The sequence below is a fragment of the Poecilia formosa genome, unplaced genomic scaffold (genome assembly GCF_000485575.1).
Source record: "Poecilia formosa unplaced genomic scaffold, Poecilia_formosa-5.1.2 Scaffold438, whole genome shotgun sequence".
NCBI classification, from domain to species: Eukaryota; Metazoa; Chordata; class Actinopteri; order Cyprinodontiformes; family Poeciliidae; genus Poecilia; species Poecilia formosa.
The window spans coordinates 147,951-160,336 of record NW_006800377.1 but is presented as its reverse complement, the minus strand read 5'-3'; the positions used below and the strand labels follow the sequence as shown (position 1 = coordinate 160,336).

The 12,386-nt window shown below is 41.7% G+C and overlaps 1 protein-coding gene and 1 long non-coding RNA gene across 3 annotated transcripts in view; one reads left to right on the top strand and one right to left on the bottom strand.

Annotated features, from left to right (window-relative positions):
- Window positions 1-12,386, bottom strand: part of LOC103155606 (kalirin-like) — a 39,381-nt gene that overhangs the window by 9,799 nt on the left and 17,196 nt on the right. For both annotated transcript variants that reach the window (XM_007577344.2, XM_016663684.1), the window contains exons 26-41: window positions 12,237-12,352; window positions 11,880-12,002; window positions 11,048-11,230; window positions 10,855-10,979; window positions 10,693-10,759; window positions 9,971-10,080; window positions 9,815-9,884; window positions 9,640-9,729; window positions 9,279-9,371; window positions 8,971-9,082; window positions 8,704-8,894; window positions 8,530-8,631; window positions 8,264-8,418; window positions 7,865-7,967; window positions 5,818-5,979; window positions 5,548-5,743 (exon numbers count right to left, since the gene is read on the bottom strand). In XM_007577344.2, the coding sequence (XP_007577406.1) occupies window positions 5,548-5,743; window positions 5,818-5,979; window positions 7,865-7,967; window positions 8,264-8,418; window positions 8,530-8,631; window positions 8,704-8,894; window positions 8,971-9,082; window positions 9,279-9,371; window positions 9,640-9,729; window positions 9,815-9,884; window positions 9,971-10,080; window positions 10,693-10,759; window positions 10,855-10,979; window positions 11,048-11,230; window positions 11,880-12,002; window positions 12,237-12,352 (1,998 nt within the window). The remainder of the gene's footprint in view (window positions 1-5,547; window positions 5,744-5,817; window positions 5,980-7,864; window positions 7,968-8,263; window positions 8,419-8,529; window positions 8,632-8,703; window positions 8,895-8,970; window positions 9,083-9,278; window positions 9,372-9,639; window positions 9,730-9,814; window positions 9,885-9,970; window positions 10,081-10,692; window positions 10,760-10,854; window positions 10,980-11,047; window positions 11,231-11,879; window positions 12,003-12,236; window positions 12,353-12,386) is intronic.
- Window positions 2,673-10,079, top strand: LOC103155605 (uncharacterized). Its single transcript, XR_478057.2, has 3 exons — window positions 2,673-3,197; window positions 9,819-9,899; window positions 9,989-10,079. It is a non-coding gene; the product is annotated as an uncharacterized LOC103155605 (long non-coding RNA).

Genomic DNA, 12,386 nt, shown 5'->3' with positions numbered 1-12,386 from the left:
GCCTCGCCGCATGCTTCCTCATCAGTCCATCCAGAGGGAATGGAGGAGCAGAACCAGCCAGACCCTGGGCTCGGTGGATCTGCCGAAGCGCTGGCATGTGGAGGCTGAGGCAGTAACCCAGGGGGCGGGGCCATGAGGTGAGTGGGCGGGGTTTGTAGAATTCACTTATATGGTTGTGGAATTTTAAAATTTAAAATTCAACATTTCCTTTCCAAAATAGGGCAATATTTTTGTACAGTGTAAATTAAATAAATTAAAGAAAACTAGATTAATAAAACTGCTTCAACGTACAACTTTAAAGATGTTTTATTTGTAGATTTATTTGAGACCTACAAGTAATAACTAGAACAGGTCCAGTAAGTAACGCTGTGAGGTCGACCAGTACTTGCTTTAGATCTCAAACTGTGGTCCCTGGACCACTGGTGGTCCGCAGGCACCTTTTAATGGTCCACGAGTTACTGCATGTAAACAATCGTTTATTTCCTGTGACAGTTAGCTTACCAAAGGATTGTGTTTAAAAATAATAATGGATAAATGGCTTAAGACCATTTACACTGCAGCAGGTATGGAAAACCACAAATGCAAAAATCAATCATGTACAAATCTAGTGTTAATCTCTCCATGTTAAATAAATAATAACTAGAATAAAATAATAACTAATTATGTGTACATGATTAAATTATGATTTAATTATATGTGTGTTGCTTTTAAAATAACACAATAAAGTCTTAACCTTAAACTCATGGAAAGAACAGAAAATTAAAGGAAAACAACAAACAAAAAAGGAACGATGTAAAGAAATTTGTAAAAATTCATTTTATTAAATATATTTTAAAATGTTTAAAAAGTATTTGGGTTTAAAAAACAATGATAAAATAAACTGAGGAGAAATAGGAGAAATAAACAGGAGGGCATGTCTGAAGTTTATTTTTACACTGCAGCTCCTATTGTTTGAGAAAGCAGCAGGTGACCACACACGCACACACGCGCACNTCCAGAAATGCTCAGAAATTACAGCTGTTCTTGCAATAGTTAATCATGGCGAAAGCCTTTTCATGAATTCAAACTTGGTGAATCTCTTCTGGACATTCTCATAGTCGGTGATGACTCAATTCATTGTGGTCACTTAGAAAAAGAACAAAAACAAAAAACAATGTCATCATATTCCAGCATTTATTGACACTTTTAATACAAAGTTGACATTATTCAAAATGTCTTTATGACAACTTGACATTAATCTAGACAAAATTATCTCTGTTATGACAACTTGACATTAACCAAGAATCATGTCACAGTGTGCAGCAAAATGCCCCTTGCTGCACACTGTCAGAATGGTAGACTGGCAGACAAATGCCTAGTTAACATGACTGGTTGTCATAAAGTGCAGTAAAATTATTTCTTAATAACTAAAGCTGAACAAAATTATTCTGATCAAATATTTGTCTGGCAGAAGTTCAGACAGACTGCCACTGTTGTTATTCAGAATGCATCATTTAACATATAGTTTTAGGCACATGAGTGTATCTTTTTACTTAATTATCTAAATTATTTCTAATCAGATTCTCTGACTTATGGTTGTTTGCAAGAAGTTTATTAATAAATAAATAGATTTAACATCAGCTTTAGTTGTCTAAAACGTAACTTAACTCAGCTGGTGAATGTTGATTCCTGCTTCCCCACTTACCTGGCTGTCCCACCCCACTTCACACTTCACATGGTGAAAATATTAACACAAAAACGACTTACCTAATTTTCTTGGGGAATATTTTTTTTGCTTCTTTCTCTTTGGTCAAATAGGAACTTCTTTCTCTGGTGGCTGGTCCTTATTATCATCCTCCACACTCGTAGCATGTCTTCATTAGCCAACTTTGTCCTCCCCACCATGTGTACTTAGGCTAGCCTGGGTCTTCATGTGGCTAAACTTGCCAAAGCAAAGAACACAAGCACTGTGTCACATCAGCCAAGTAGCTAAATAATGCACATGAAGGATAACTTTGACTAACTTAGCTTTTAATTTGCTAGATTAAAATTGGAGGGAAAAAACTAATTTGACTGTCTTTAAAATACGTTTAATATTAAAGGCTAACGTTACAGTAATGGAGTTTAATAACTTTAGCTAACATTAACTTACAGCAAGGTAGGATTGGCTTGAATTGCTCATAGCTAACATTACAGAGAAAGAGAACATAGTCAATGTTATTTTCTCAAAGAAAATGTAAAGTTAATAAGACACATACCTCATATGGAAGATTTCTTCTTCACCAACAACCTGCACGCCTGTTCGTGCACTGCTGCCTCTCACTGGTGGAGATGGTGTATTGCACTACTTAAAACAGCCTTAAATAATGTTTCAAATGCAAAGTTCATAAGTGCTTTGTAGACATCTTGCTGTAAAACTTTAGGATCAGTTAAATTAAGAAATTAAAGAGTAAACAACATGGCAGAGCTTTATAATATTACTACATAAAGCACATTTTTAAAATTTAATCGGTAATACTTTTATAACAAATTTATGTCAGATCATGATTTCTTCAAGTTGTCATAACAGACAATTCTGTCTAGGTTAATGTCAAGTTGTCATAACAAAGACATTTTGAATAATGTCAACTCTGTATTATAGGTGTCATGATTTACCGAATGACGCTTTATGACAACAGTCATAAATATTCATGAAGACTTATTAATGTTCATGACAGGTGTTATGTCAGTCTTATTCACACCCCTTTAAATAAAGTGTTACCGGTGGATTTTTCCTCAGTGAACTTTGCCCTTTCCGCCTAATTATTAACAGAGGAGCAGATATTTTGTGGTTCATTTCTGTGAGGAATCTGTTCAGAAATGATCTCTGATGTTCGACTCTGTGGCGAGTTTATGGCAGACAGGACTTCCTGTTTTCCCCGCTAAAAGACGAAACCTGACAGCGAGGAAACCTGCTGGAATGTTACCGACCTCATCCTGCCACTCATTAACCAGCACACTCTCTCTCTCTGTGAACCCACCTCGCTCGTCCGCTCCCACAATCCATCTCAAAACGCCTGAACAATCCCAGCATGCACCTCTGCCTCGCCGCATGCTTCCTCATCAGTCCATCCAGAGGGAATGGAGGAGCAGAACCAGCCAGACCCTGGGCTCGGTGGATCTGCCGAGACGCTGGCATGTGGAGGCTGAGGCAGTAACCCAGGGGGCGGGGCCATGAGGTGAGTGGGCGGGGTTTGTAGAATTCACTTATATGGTTGTGGAATTTTAAAATTTAAAATTCAACATTTCCTTTCCAAAATAGGGCAATATTTTTGTACAGTGTAAATTAAATAAATTAAAGAAAACTAGATTAATAAAACTGCTTCAACGTACAACTTTAAAGATGTTTTATTTGTAGATTTATTTGAGACCTACAAGTAATAACTAGAACAGGTCCAGTAAGTAACGCTGTGAGGTCGACCAGTACTTGCTTTAGATCTCAAACTGTGGTCCCTGGACCACTGGTGGTCCGCAGGCACCTTTTAATGGTCCACGAGTTACTGCATGTAAACAATCGTTTATTTCCTGTGACAGTTAGCTTACCAAAGGATTGTGTTTAAAAATAATAATGGATAAATGGCTTAAGACCATTTACACTGCAGCAGGTATGGAAAACCACAAATGCAAAAATCAATCATGTACAAATCTAGTGTTAATCTCTCCATGTTAAATAAATAATAACTAGAATAAAATAATAACTAATTATGTGTACATGATTAAATTATGATTTAATTATATGTGTGTTGCTTTTAAAATAACACAATAAAGTCTTAACCTTAAACTCATGGAAAGAACAGAAAATTAAAGGAAAACAACAAACAAAAAAGGAACGATGTAAAGAAATTTGTAAAAATTCATTTTATTAAATATATTTTAAAATGTTTAAAAAGTATTTGGGTTTAAAAAACAATGATAAAATAAACTGAGGAGAAATAGGAGAAATAAACAGGAGGGCATGTCTGAAGTTTATTTTTACACTGCAGCTCCTATTGTTTGAGAAAGCAGCAGGTGACCACACACGCACACACGCGCACGCACACACACACACACACACACACACACACACACCCCCACACACACACACACACACACACACACATCAGGATGTTAGTGGGCCGGTTCCTGCGTTCAGGTCAGTGTTTGTCTCTGGACCAGAATCAGGTCCGTTTTCTGTTCAGCTGTTGAGGTTTGGCGCGACATAAACAAACTGAAGTGAATCAGAGTTCATGTTCATGTTTCCACTTCACCACTAAATATCCTGTCACTGCGACACACGGCAGCTTGTCGCTAAGTTTGTGAAGTCACAAACTGATGATTTTATTTTGATACTTGTTAGAAAATGTCTTATTTTTGTATTTGTTGTTTCTACTTTAATTTTTGTTTGTTTTATGTCACTTTTGGGATGTTAGCTTGTAACTTTAAGGGAGATTTGGTTTGTTGATTTTGAGCGTTTGGGTTAAAAATAGTTTTTCTACTCAGTGTCTACTTTTTGTAATTACATTTAGTTTTTTAACTGGATTTTATTTACTTTTTTTTTTTACCTGTTTGCTTGGTTACTTTTCATCAAGTGTTTGTTATTTTTGGGGGTTTGTGTAACTTTTTAAACATTTCATTTGTTTATTTTGTAATTGAAGAAGCCAGACAGTGAGATTAGTTTGTAACTTTTTGGTGTTTTGAGTTTGATTAGAGGCTGTGGAGGTGATATAGGCATTTACCCAGGGTGGCACAAAGGAGAAGGGCGCCCAGAAACTTGAAAATAAAATATTGATCAGTGTTTTGTTTTTTGTGATAATTGTATTGATTTTAATTGGTTTGCCCGGAGAATTATTACTGTTAGAACCACCACTAATTACAGGTTGTAGCTTTTTGAGATCAGTAAAGTTTACTTTGTTACCTTAAGGAGGCTGAGGCAGTAACCCAGGGGGCGGGGCCACGAGGTGAGTGGGCGGAGCTTAGCTAGTTAGATAGCTAACTAGCTAACTCCTTGAATGAATAGTTTATTTAATGATATATTTTTATAATTGCTGATAAGAGCATTTCTCGTTTTACCTGATTATTGTATTAGTTTTGGGTAAACTGAGTGTATTTTTGACCGCTGGTTGTTTCTACCTGCCTGGCTGTGAGCAGATTTATGGTTGCATGTGTAAACAGCGACGCTGGTGAAGGTTTTTTTCTGCTGATTTGTGCTGCTGGACCCATTTTGTGGGCTTCCTGAGCGCCGCAGCTCATCGTGTAGCGGAAAGTTGGTCAGACATAAACTCTGACGGCAACGCGGCGCGGAAGATCCCAGTAAACAAACCAGTTTAAATGTTTCATATTGTGGGACGAGCCGTCTGTGTTTACAAGCCAACAATCAGGGATTTAAATATTTAGAGCGACAGGATGTGCTTCTGCTTTAACAGGAAGTGACATCGGTGATTAAATCTGAGCAGTCTGTTGTCTTTTCAAAGTCCCTCTGAGACGCTCATGACAGCTGCAGCTGCTAACATCTGCCTCCGTGTAAACAAGTGATGTAATCAGAATACTCACCCCTCCCAGTGCTCCCAGCAGAGGAGGAGGTGGAGGTGGTGGTGTTGGTGGTGGTGGAGGAGGAGGAGGAGTTGCAGGCAGAAGAGGTGGTGGTCGCGGGGGTGGAGGCGGTGGTGGAGGCCGTGACGAGCCCCTCCATGTCGGCTGCACTGTGGGAGTGTGACAGGCAGAGGGCGCTCATGGGCAGCAGCCCCTCCTGGGAGGAAACGGTTGGGGTCAGGAAGGAGCAGACTGTGTGCGACGTTCTGCCTCCAGTCAAGTCGGTCCTACCTGCTGAGGGTTCTGGTCTGTGGTTCTGGCCAAGCACCAGCCGGGCCGGTCCGCAGAGCGCTCCACCAGCTCCACCGTCTGACCGCAGCGGACGCTCAGCTCCCCGGGGCCGCCACTGGTGAAGTCCAGCAGCACCACCACTAACTCGCAGCCTCCAGACAGCTGCACACACACACACACACACACGCGCAGGCGCACACGCACACGCACACACACACAGCATCAAGGTTATTACAGGTAACCAAAACTAACCAAGTATGAAACTGAGAAAACATTGTAATTAACTGAAAATAAATAAAAACAATACTTAATGGGAGAAAACTAAAAGACCAAAACCAAACTATGACTATAGGTGATTCATAAAACTATGTCTGGAAAACGAGACAGTATGGAGGTACAGTCTGGGTACCTCCAGACTGTAACATCACAAATCAGCAGGCACTGCCCGTTACCTAGCAACACCAAACGCTGAGACTCGTTACCTAGCAGCACTAACAGAACCCAGCCCATTTCCTAGCAACCCTAGGACATTTAGTCAGCTTGTTTTTCTGCTGTACGCTCTGTACAGTGGCTGCTGGAATAGACTAGTGTTTTTTTTTTGTTTTTTTTTTTTAAATTGACTTGCCATCCAGAAACCTCTTCTGTGCAGGAGGCTCCACTAATGCTTATCAAAGATATATGCTTTTATTTATTTATTAAGATTTTCTTTTTGATTCTAAAATGTTTTTAACTGACAAAAAAAAATAATATTCATATAAATATATAATTAGTTTGAGATATTAATATACTTGTGTATTTTATAGTTTTATTGCATTTATTTTTAGAATTTGAAAATTTTACATACCAAGATGTTTCTGTTTAGTTTTACATATTGATTTTTTTCCCCCTGTGTTGAAACACTGTGATGACGGATTGTAATTGAAAGCATCATGAGTGTTGACCTAATGTTGCTCTCAGCAGATTAAACACATGACTAATGACAGCCACATACATCATCCCACAGCCGCTCTGATTGGTCCAAACGGAGTCACATGACTGGAGCTATAGGTGGAGGTTGCTATGGTTACGGCTGGCTCTGAGTCGGAGCACGTGGGCTCCAGCCAGGGGAGGAACCAGTCTCGCTGCGGTCTGCAGGGAGTAGAGGGGAGTTCCCCGTTTAAATGCAACACAGCTGTGATCCCAAAACACGGAAAACAGGCGAGAAGATCGGAAAACCAGGAGAGGAAAAATAAACAAACAGAAACCAGGAGAAAGTCTGAGGACAGAAAAACAAACACTTCACTGTCCTCGAGTTGGACCAGAAACTTTAAGAATCACAAAAACATTTTAAAAGCTGGAATCTTAAAGTTCATGTTTGGATTAAATTTTTAGACAGAAATGATTTAATTGTAGGATTTGTTTCACAAGGATATTTTCTTAAAATCAGGCTTAGCGCTCCTATATCTATATTTTTTAAACAGTTATAAATACAAAGATGTTTTGCACTGCAAAATATTTAGATTTCGTTCAATTCAGACATTCATCATAGGTTGTCACCTGCCTGAAAACTTTTATTTAAAACCTTTTGAATTTTCTTTTCTTCAAACTTCTTATAAAACATGTTTTTATAAGAAGATATTTCAGTTCTTTTCTATAATTCTTCAGATTTTATTGATTATTTTAGTTTTATCTTTCAGTGCTGCTTCACGTTCAGGAGCTTTTAACCAAACGGAAACAAAAAGACGCCATAAATGTTTAAACTGACCCAGTTAGCGTCGCCGCGCTGCTCTCAGCCTGCCCTCCTGTCCGCCCGAGTTTTCACCCCTGACCCCGACCAGCGGACCACGGATGGCAGGGTCACCAGGTCAGAGGTCGCTGACCCTAACCCCACCCTCTTCTAGCCCTCGGTAGGTGAGAAAATCAAACGTACCTCGTCTGAGCGGCTGCAGAAGAAGAGCGCTGAGTGGAAAATCCCTCAGACACACACCAAGCTCACACTCCCTGCAGCTGTGATGAGGTCATCACTGGGCCGCTCACGCCCCTCTGTGGCGTCGCCCTGAGTGTTTACCTTGTCGCTGTCGGCCGTGTTCTGCGACGTCCGGGACGCGATGGAGACGGTGTCGGGCTGGCTGCTGGCGTCGCCCAGGCTGTCCGCGTCTTCGCTCGTTTCCCTGGAAACCACAGCGGCTTTAGTTTCCCTCACACCCAAACGTCTGTCTGGATTTCATTATTATTATTATTATTATATAGGAGGCAGTTAGTGACAAAACCGCTGCTGCTCTGGAAATACTGCAGCATTCTGGGAAATCAGCTCCAGTTTTATAACATCATTTAAACACATTCTGATTCTTATTTACTCAAAAACCTGCATGTTATCAAACCTTTTCAGTTTTTTTTTTAATAGAATTAATCAGTTGCTGAATTGATCAGAAATCAACGTTTGTGTGAAGCTGGTTGTGTTTCCCACCTGCGGGTGATGCTGCGCTGCCGGCCCAGGGTTGGGTTGGGCGTTTTGGGCAGGGGGATGGGCTCCCGCAGCGCCCCCCGCAGGTGGCCCCGCCTCTCCTGGATCACCTGTCGGATGCTGCGAACCCACTCCTGCTTCAGCTCCAAGGAAGACGCCTGAGGGTTTAAATAAACACTTTTATTAAATTACATTTTTTAAAGCAGCAGCAGGGTTTCTGGGTAACGTTTTGCTCAGAAGGTTTTAAGTTGAGGAAGTTGTGCGCGTACCTTCAGGACGGTCTTGTTGTCGGACGTCGGCGTTCGTCCGACCCACAGGGCGAACTTACATGGATCCCCCTCGATGTGCTCAGTGACGCCGAGCTCTGAGGTCTGACATGGAAACAAGCAGGTCAGTTAAACTCCTTTCCTCTGCGCGTTTAATGATCACATGACCTTCATTACCCTCAGCCTGCTCTTGTACAGATACTTGGTGCGTCCAGAGGAATCCTTGATCTCCTTGCTGAAGATGAGCGACAGCTCGAACAGGAACAGGTGCCGGTCCCGGCCCTTCCGGATCAGAGACTTGGGCTCCCAGACCAGGAAGGAGTCCTGCAGGAGGAGCTCGCCCTGCACCTCCAGGCCCTCCTCCAGACCTGGAGCCGCATCACAGCCAGATCAGACAAACAGAAAAACGTCTCCAGCAGAGTCACGGCGAGGCTGAGGCTCTACCTTCCAGCATGCTGACATGCATGGCATCGTTGGCTCTCTTTGGGACACTCAGCATCACGTCCAGGCCTTCTTTAATCTCACCTTTGCCCTCCTCACAGCAGGCCAGCAACTCCTGCAAAACACACACAGGCAGCTGATGATCACACAGATTAGTAATTTGCACCGAGAGAAGCAGCAGAGACGTGTGGCAGCTTTCATTTGTTATTCCAGACACAAACTTTGACTCCTTTCAGTTTTAAATCTCCAGATTTGTTTTGCAGACGGAGGAGAAAACAATTTTTTTTTTACTGATTTAAATGTGTTTGTACCTTCAGCAGCAGCTGGTACTTGGTGATCCGCTGCACTGGTTTGATCAGAGCCGAGGAGATGGAGTTGGCCAGGCCGTGTCTCCTCTGGACCTCCTGCTCAAAACAAAATGTTAACATTCATCCACATCCATCCCTCCAGCACAGAATAGAACATTTGGACCGTTTCAGTTCTGTCATCTCATCTTTCCCCAGTCAGTTCTCACAAACTGAACATCATGTAAAAATCCCTGCTGCTGCAAAAATAAATGTAGTGATGTTTCAAACATTTAATAGTTTCAATCATTCTAGTTTTGAGTTATTCATCACTAGCTAACACCGCTATTCAGTCATATGAAGTTTTGCGGTTTTGTGGGAAAATCACCTCGAAGAATCCGGCTCCATGCTGCTGGATCAGTAAACTGGAGTCCGGTTTGTTCCTGCAGTACGTCACGTACATGTGGAACTTATCAGCCTGCACAGACACAAACAGAGACGCTTTAATGCTTCGCTATGTCAGCTAAATGTAGCATCAACGGGCGATAATCCTCTGTGTTTACCCAGGTAACGAAGCAGTGCCCCACGTCTTCTGGAAGCTGCTCGTAGTTCTCCAGTTCCTTCAGGAAAATACTGAGGAGCACAAAGGTTAGCGCTGCTAAGCTAAACGGTTCTGTTTGTTTCACCCTGATGTATAGCAACTGTTTCTGTTCGCCTACCTGTTGTGGAACTCGTAGATGTCCTGGATGTTTCCGAACACGACGTCGTCCTTGTTGGTGAGTCCAGGTGGGATTTCCTCCGAGCCGCTGGTCATCTCCCACAGGTACGTCTGCAACGGCAAAACAGTCACTTCAGCTTCACCTGCCGCTTCTTACAGGGAAATCAACACTTCCTGCACGACTTTCACTTCAAACATTTACAGAATTTCTGGTTCATTTGGTCAGAGAATGTTTTATCACCAGAATAACTGTGGACATTTGAAGGGACATAGTAGCATTTTATAGCACAACTAAGTACCTTCAGTTGTTATAAAATTGTATAAATATCAAATACGACTTAAAAGAAATGTTACTTCCTAATTTATCACTTTGTGGCTCCTCTATTAAACCTTTAATGTTTTTTACCAGCGTTTCTCTGAGCAGTGGCTCCAATAACGAGGTCACCAGTTCCACCAGCTGTTTGCCAATTGCTGCTGGCTAGTCTGAAGGAGGCGAGAAGGGGAGGAGCTGCACCTTGAAGGCGGGGCTAAGTCCAATCAGGCGTTTTAACAACTGAATTGTTGCCATGGAGATTAAAGGATTTCTCAAACCTTTCAGACTTATAGTTTTAGTAACCATAATTCTGATGTAATGACAGTAAAAACACAAAATCATTAAGTTCAGATGTTTAATTAAAAGTGTGTGTGTTTTTCTACACACACAGCTAATCCTCCATGTTTTACCTCGATGCACTCCTGCAGGTCTCTGACGTAAACTCTCTCAGTTTGGAGGAGCTCGGCCATGATGTACCTGCCCACACACACACACAGACACACAGACACACACACACAGATTTATTAGAGCAGAACGTCGCTCCCGGCGCGCCGCTCACACACCATACTCACTCCTTCTTGCGGGCGGAGCGCCTCTTCTCGTCGCTGACCTGGTGACTCGGGTCGGACAGGTTGACCTCAGGGTCCGAGTCCGACAGGCTGTTGGGGATGAGCTCCAGCTCCAGGTCCTTGTTGTCCTAAACGAGCGCCACTGTTAGCCTTCAGATTACGGTTAGCATCTGCAGCAGTGGAGGGTTTTAATCACCTGAGAGCTGCTGCCCAGCGCGGCCTCCAGCAGGTGGCGGTACTGACCCATCCTGACCGTGAAGTCGCGGTAACGCTTGTCCACCGCCGAAACGCAGCGGCGCAGCTCGGCGCGGTGGGCGTGGCCTTTAGCCAGCATGCTCTCAGCCAGCTGGATCAGCAGGTGAACCTTCTCCTGGGTGTGCTGCGAGAAATTTACTCATTCATCGTTTGTTTTCACAGTTTCATCTTATCAGATAAAACCATCCAAAAAGGACAGAAATATTTCAGTTTTACTGTTCGCTTTGAGCTTCACCTGGTCTGGATGCAAAGGTGCTTCATGTTGGATGCTAAAATAACAGCTAATAGTAAATTAGCTGTGGTGTATATACACCTGATCTTCAGATCAGATTTATGTGTTTTTATGTTTTTTTTTTCTCATTTAGAAAAAAGGAAAATTTCTGACAAAATAACTCCAAAATTTTGAGATCAATCTGAGAAATTTTCAGAATTTGAAAAGACAAGACAAAACTCAGAAATTAAAAGATTCTTAGAGGTTTTCTAGAAAAACAAGGACATTTATAAGTTTGGAAAGTTAAAAATTTCAAGAAAGAAGTCAGAATCTAATCTTGGAATAATAACAAAAATGTTCTAGAAAAAAACTGGAATTTTCTGAGCTCATGAAGTTGAAAATTTGTAAGAAAAAAAAATGCAGAATTTCTTAGTATTTTTTTTTAGAAAATTTCTGGGATCAATCTCTAAATTTTTGTTTTTTGGTGTAAATTTTTCTCTTTTTTTATTTGAAAACGAGCCAGTATGCTGTAGTTTAAGTTGAAACTGGTTTCTGGAACAACCTTTGCAGAAATGCAGAACTCTCTGTGCTGGTTCAGCAACTCCTGTGTTTCGGCCGCCGTTGCCCCCGGCGACGTGTGCGTGGCCAGGTAATGGTCACCTGACTGCTGCAGCCATTCAAGGGCCTGGAAGTGAACAGATTGAAATTTAGAGATTTACAGAAAGTTAGAGCTGTCTTTGTTTGTGGGGTTTATGCTTTTCTGTTTTTCATCATTATTCTAGCTTTTTAATACAACATCAAAAATATTGTAATGATTTCTAAACAAGATATTTACACAAACTGAGGAAAAGCAGCAGCTGACATTATTTCAGAGGGTCGTTTTGTTTCTGTGTTTGACCTCTGGAGTTTCTCGGTTTACCTGCTGGGCGTGGTTCTGGAACATCAGGTACTGCTGGCACTGGTCCAGTCTGCGTTTCTTCAGCGTCCAGAAATGAAGTACTCTGTTTTCTCTCTGGAGCAACTCGCTGAGGATTCCTGAGCACAAAAAGAAACATCTCTGTCAGCTCAA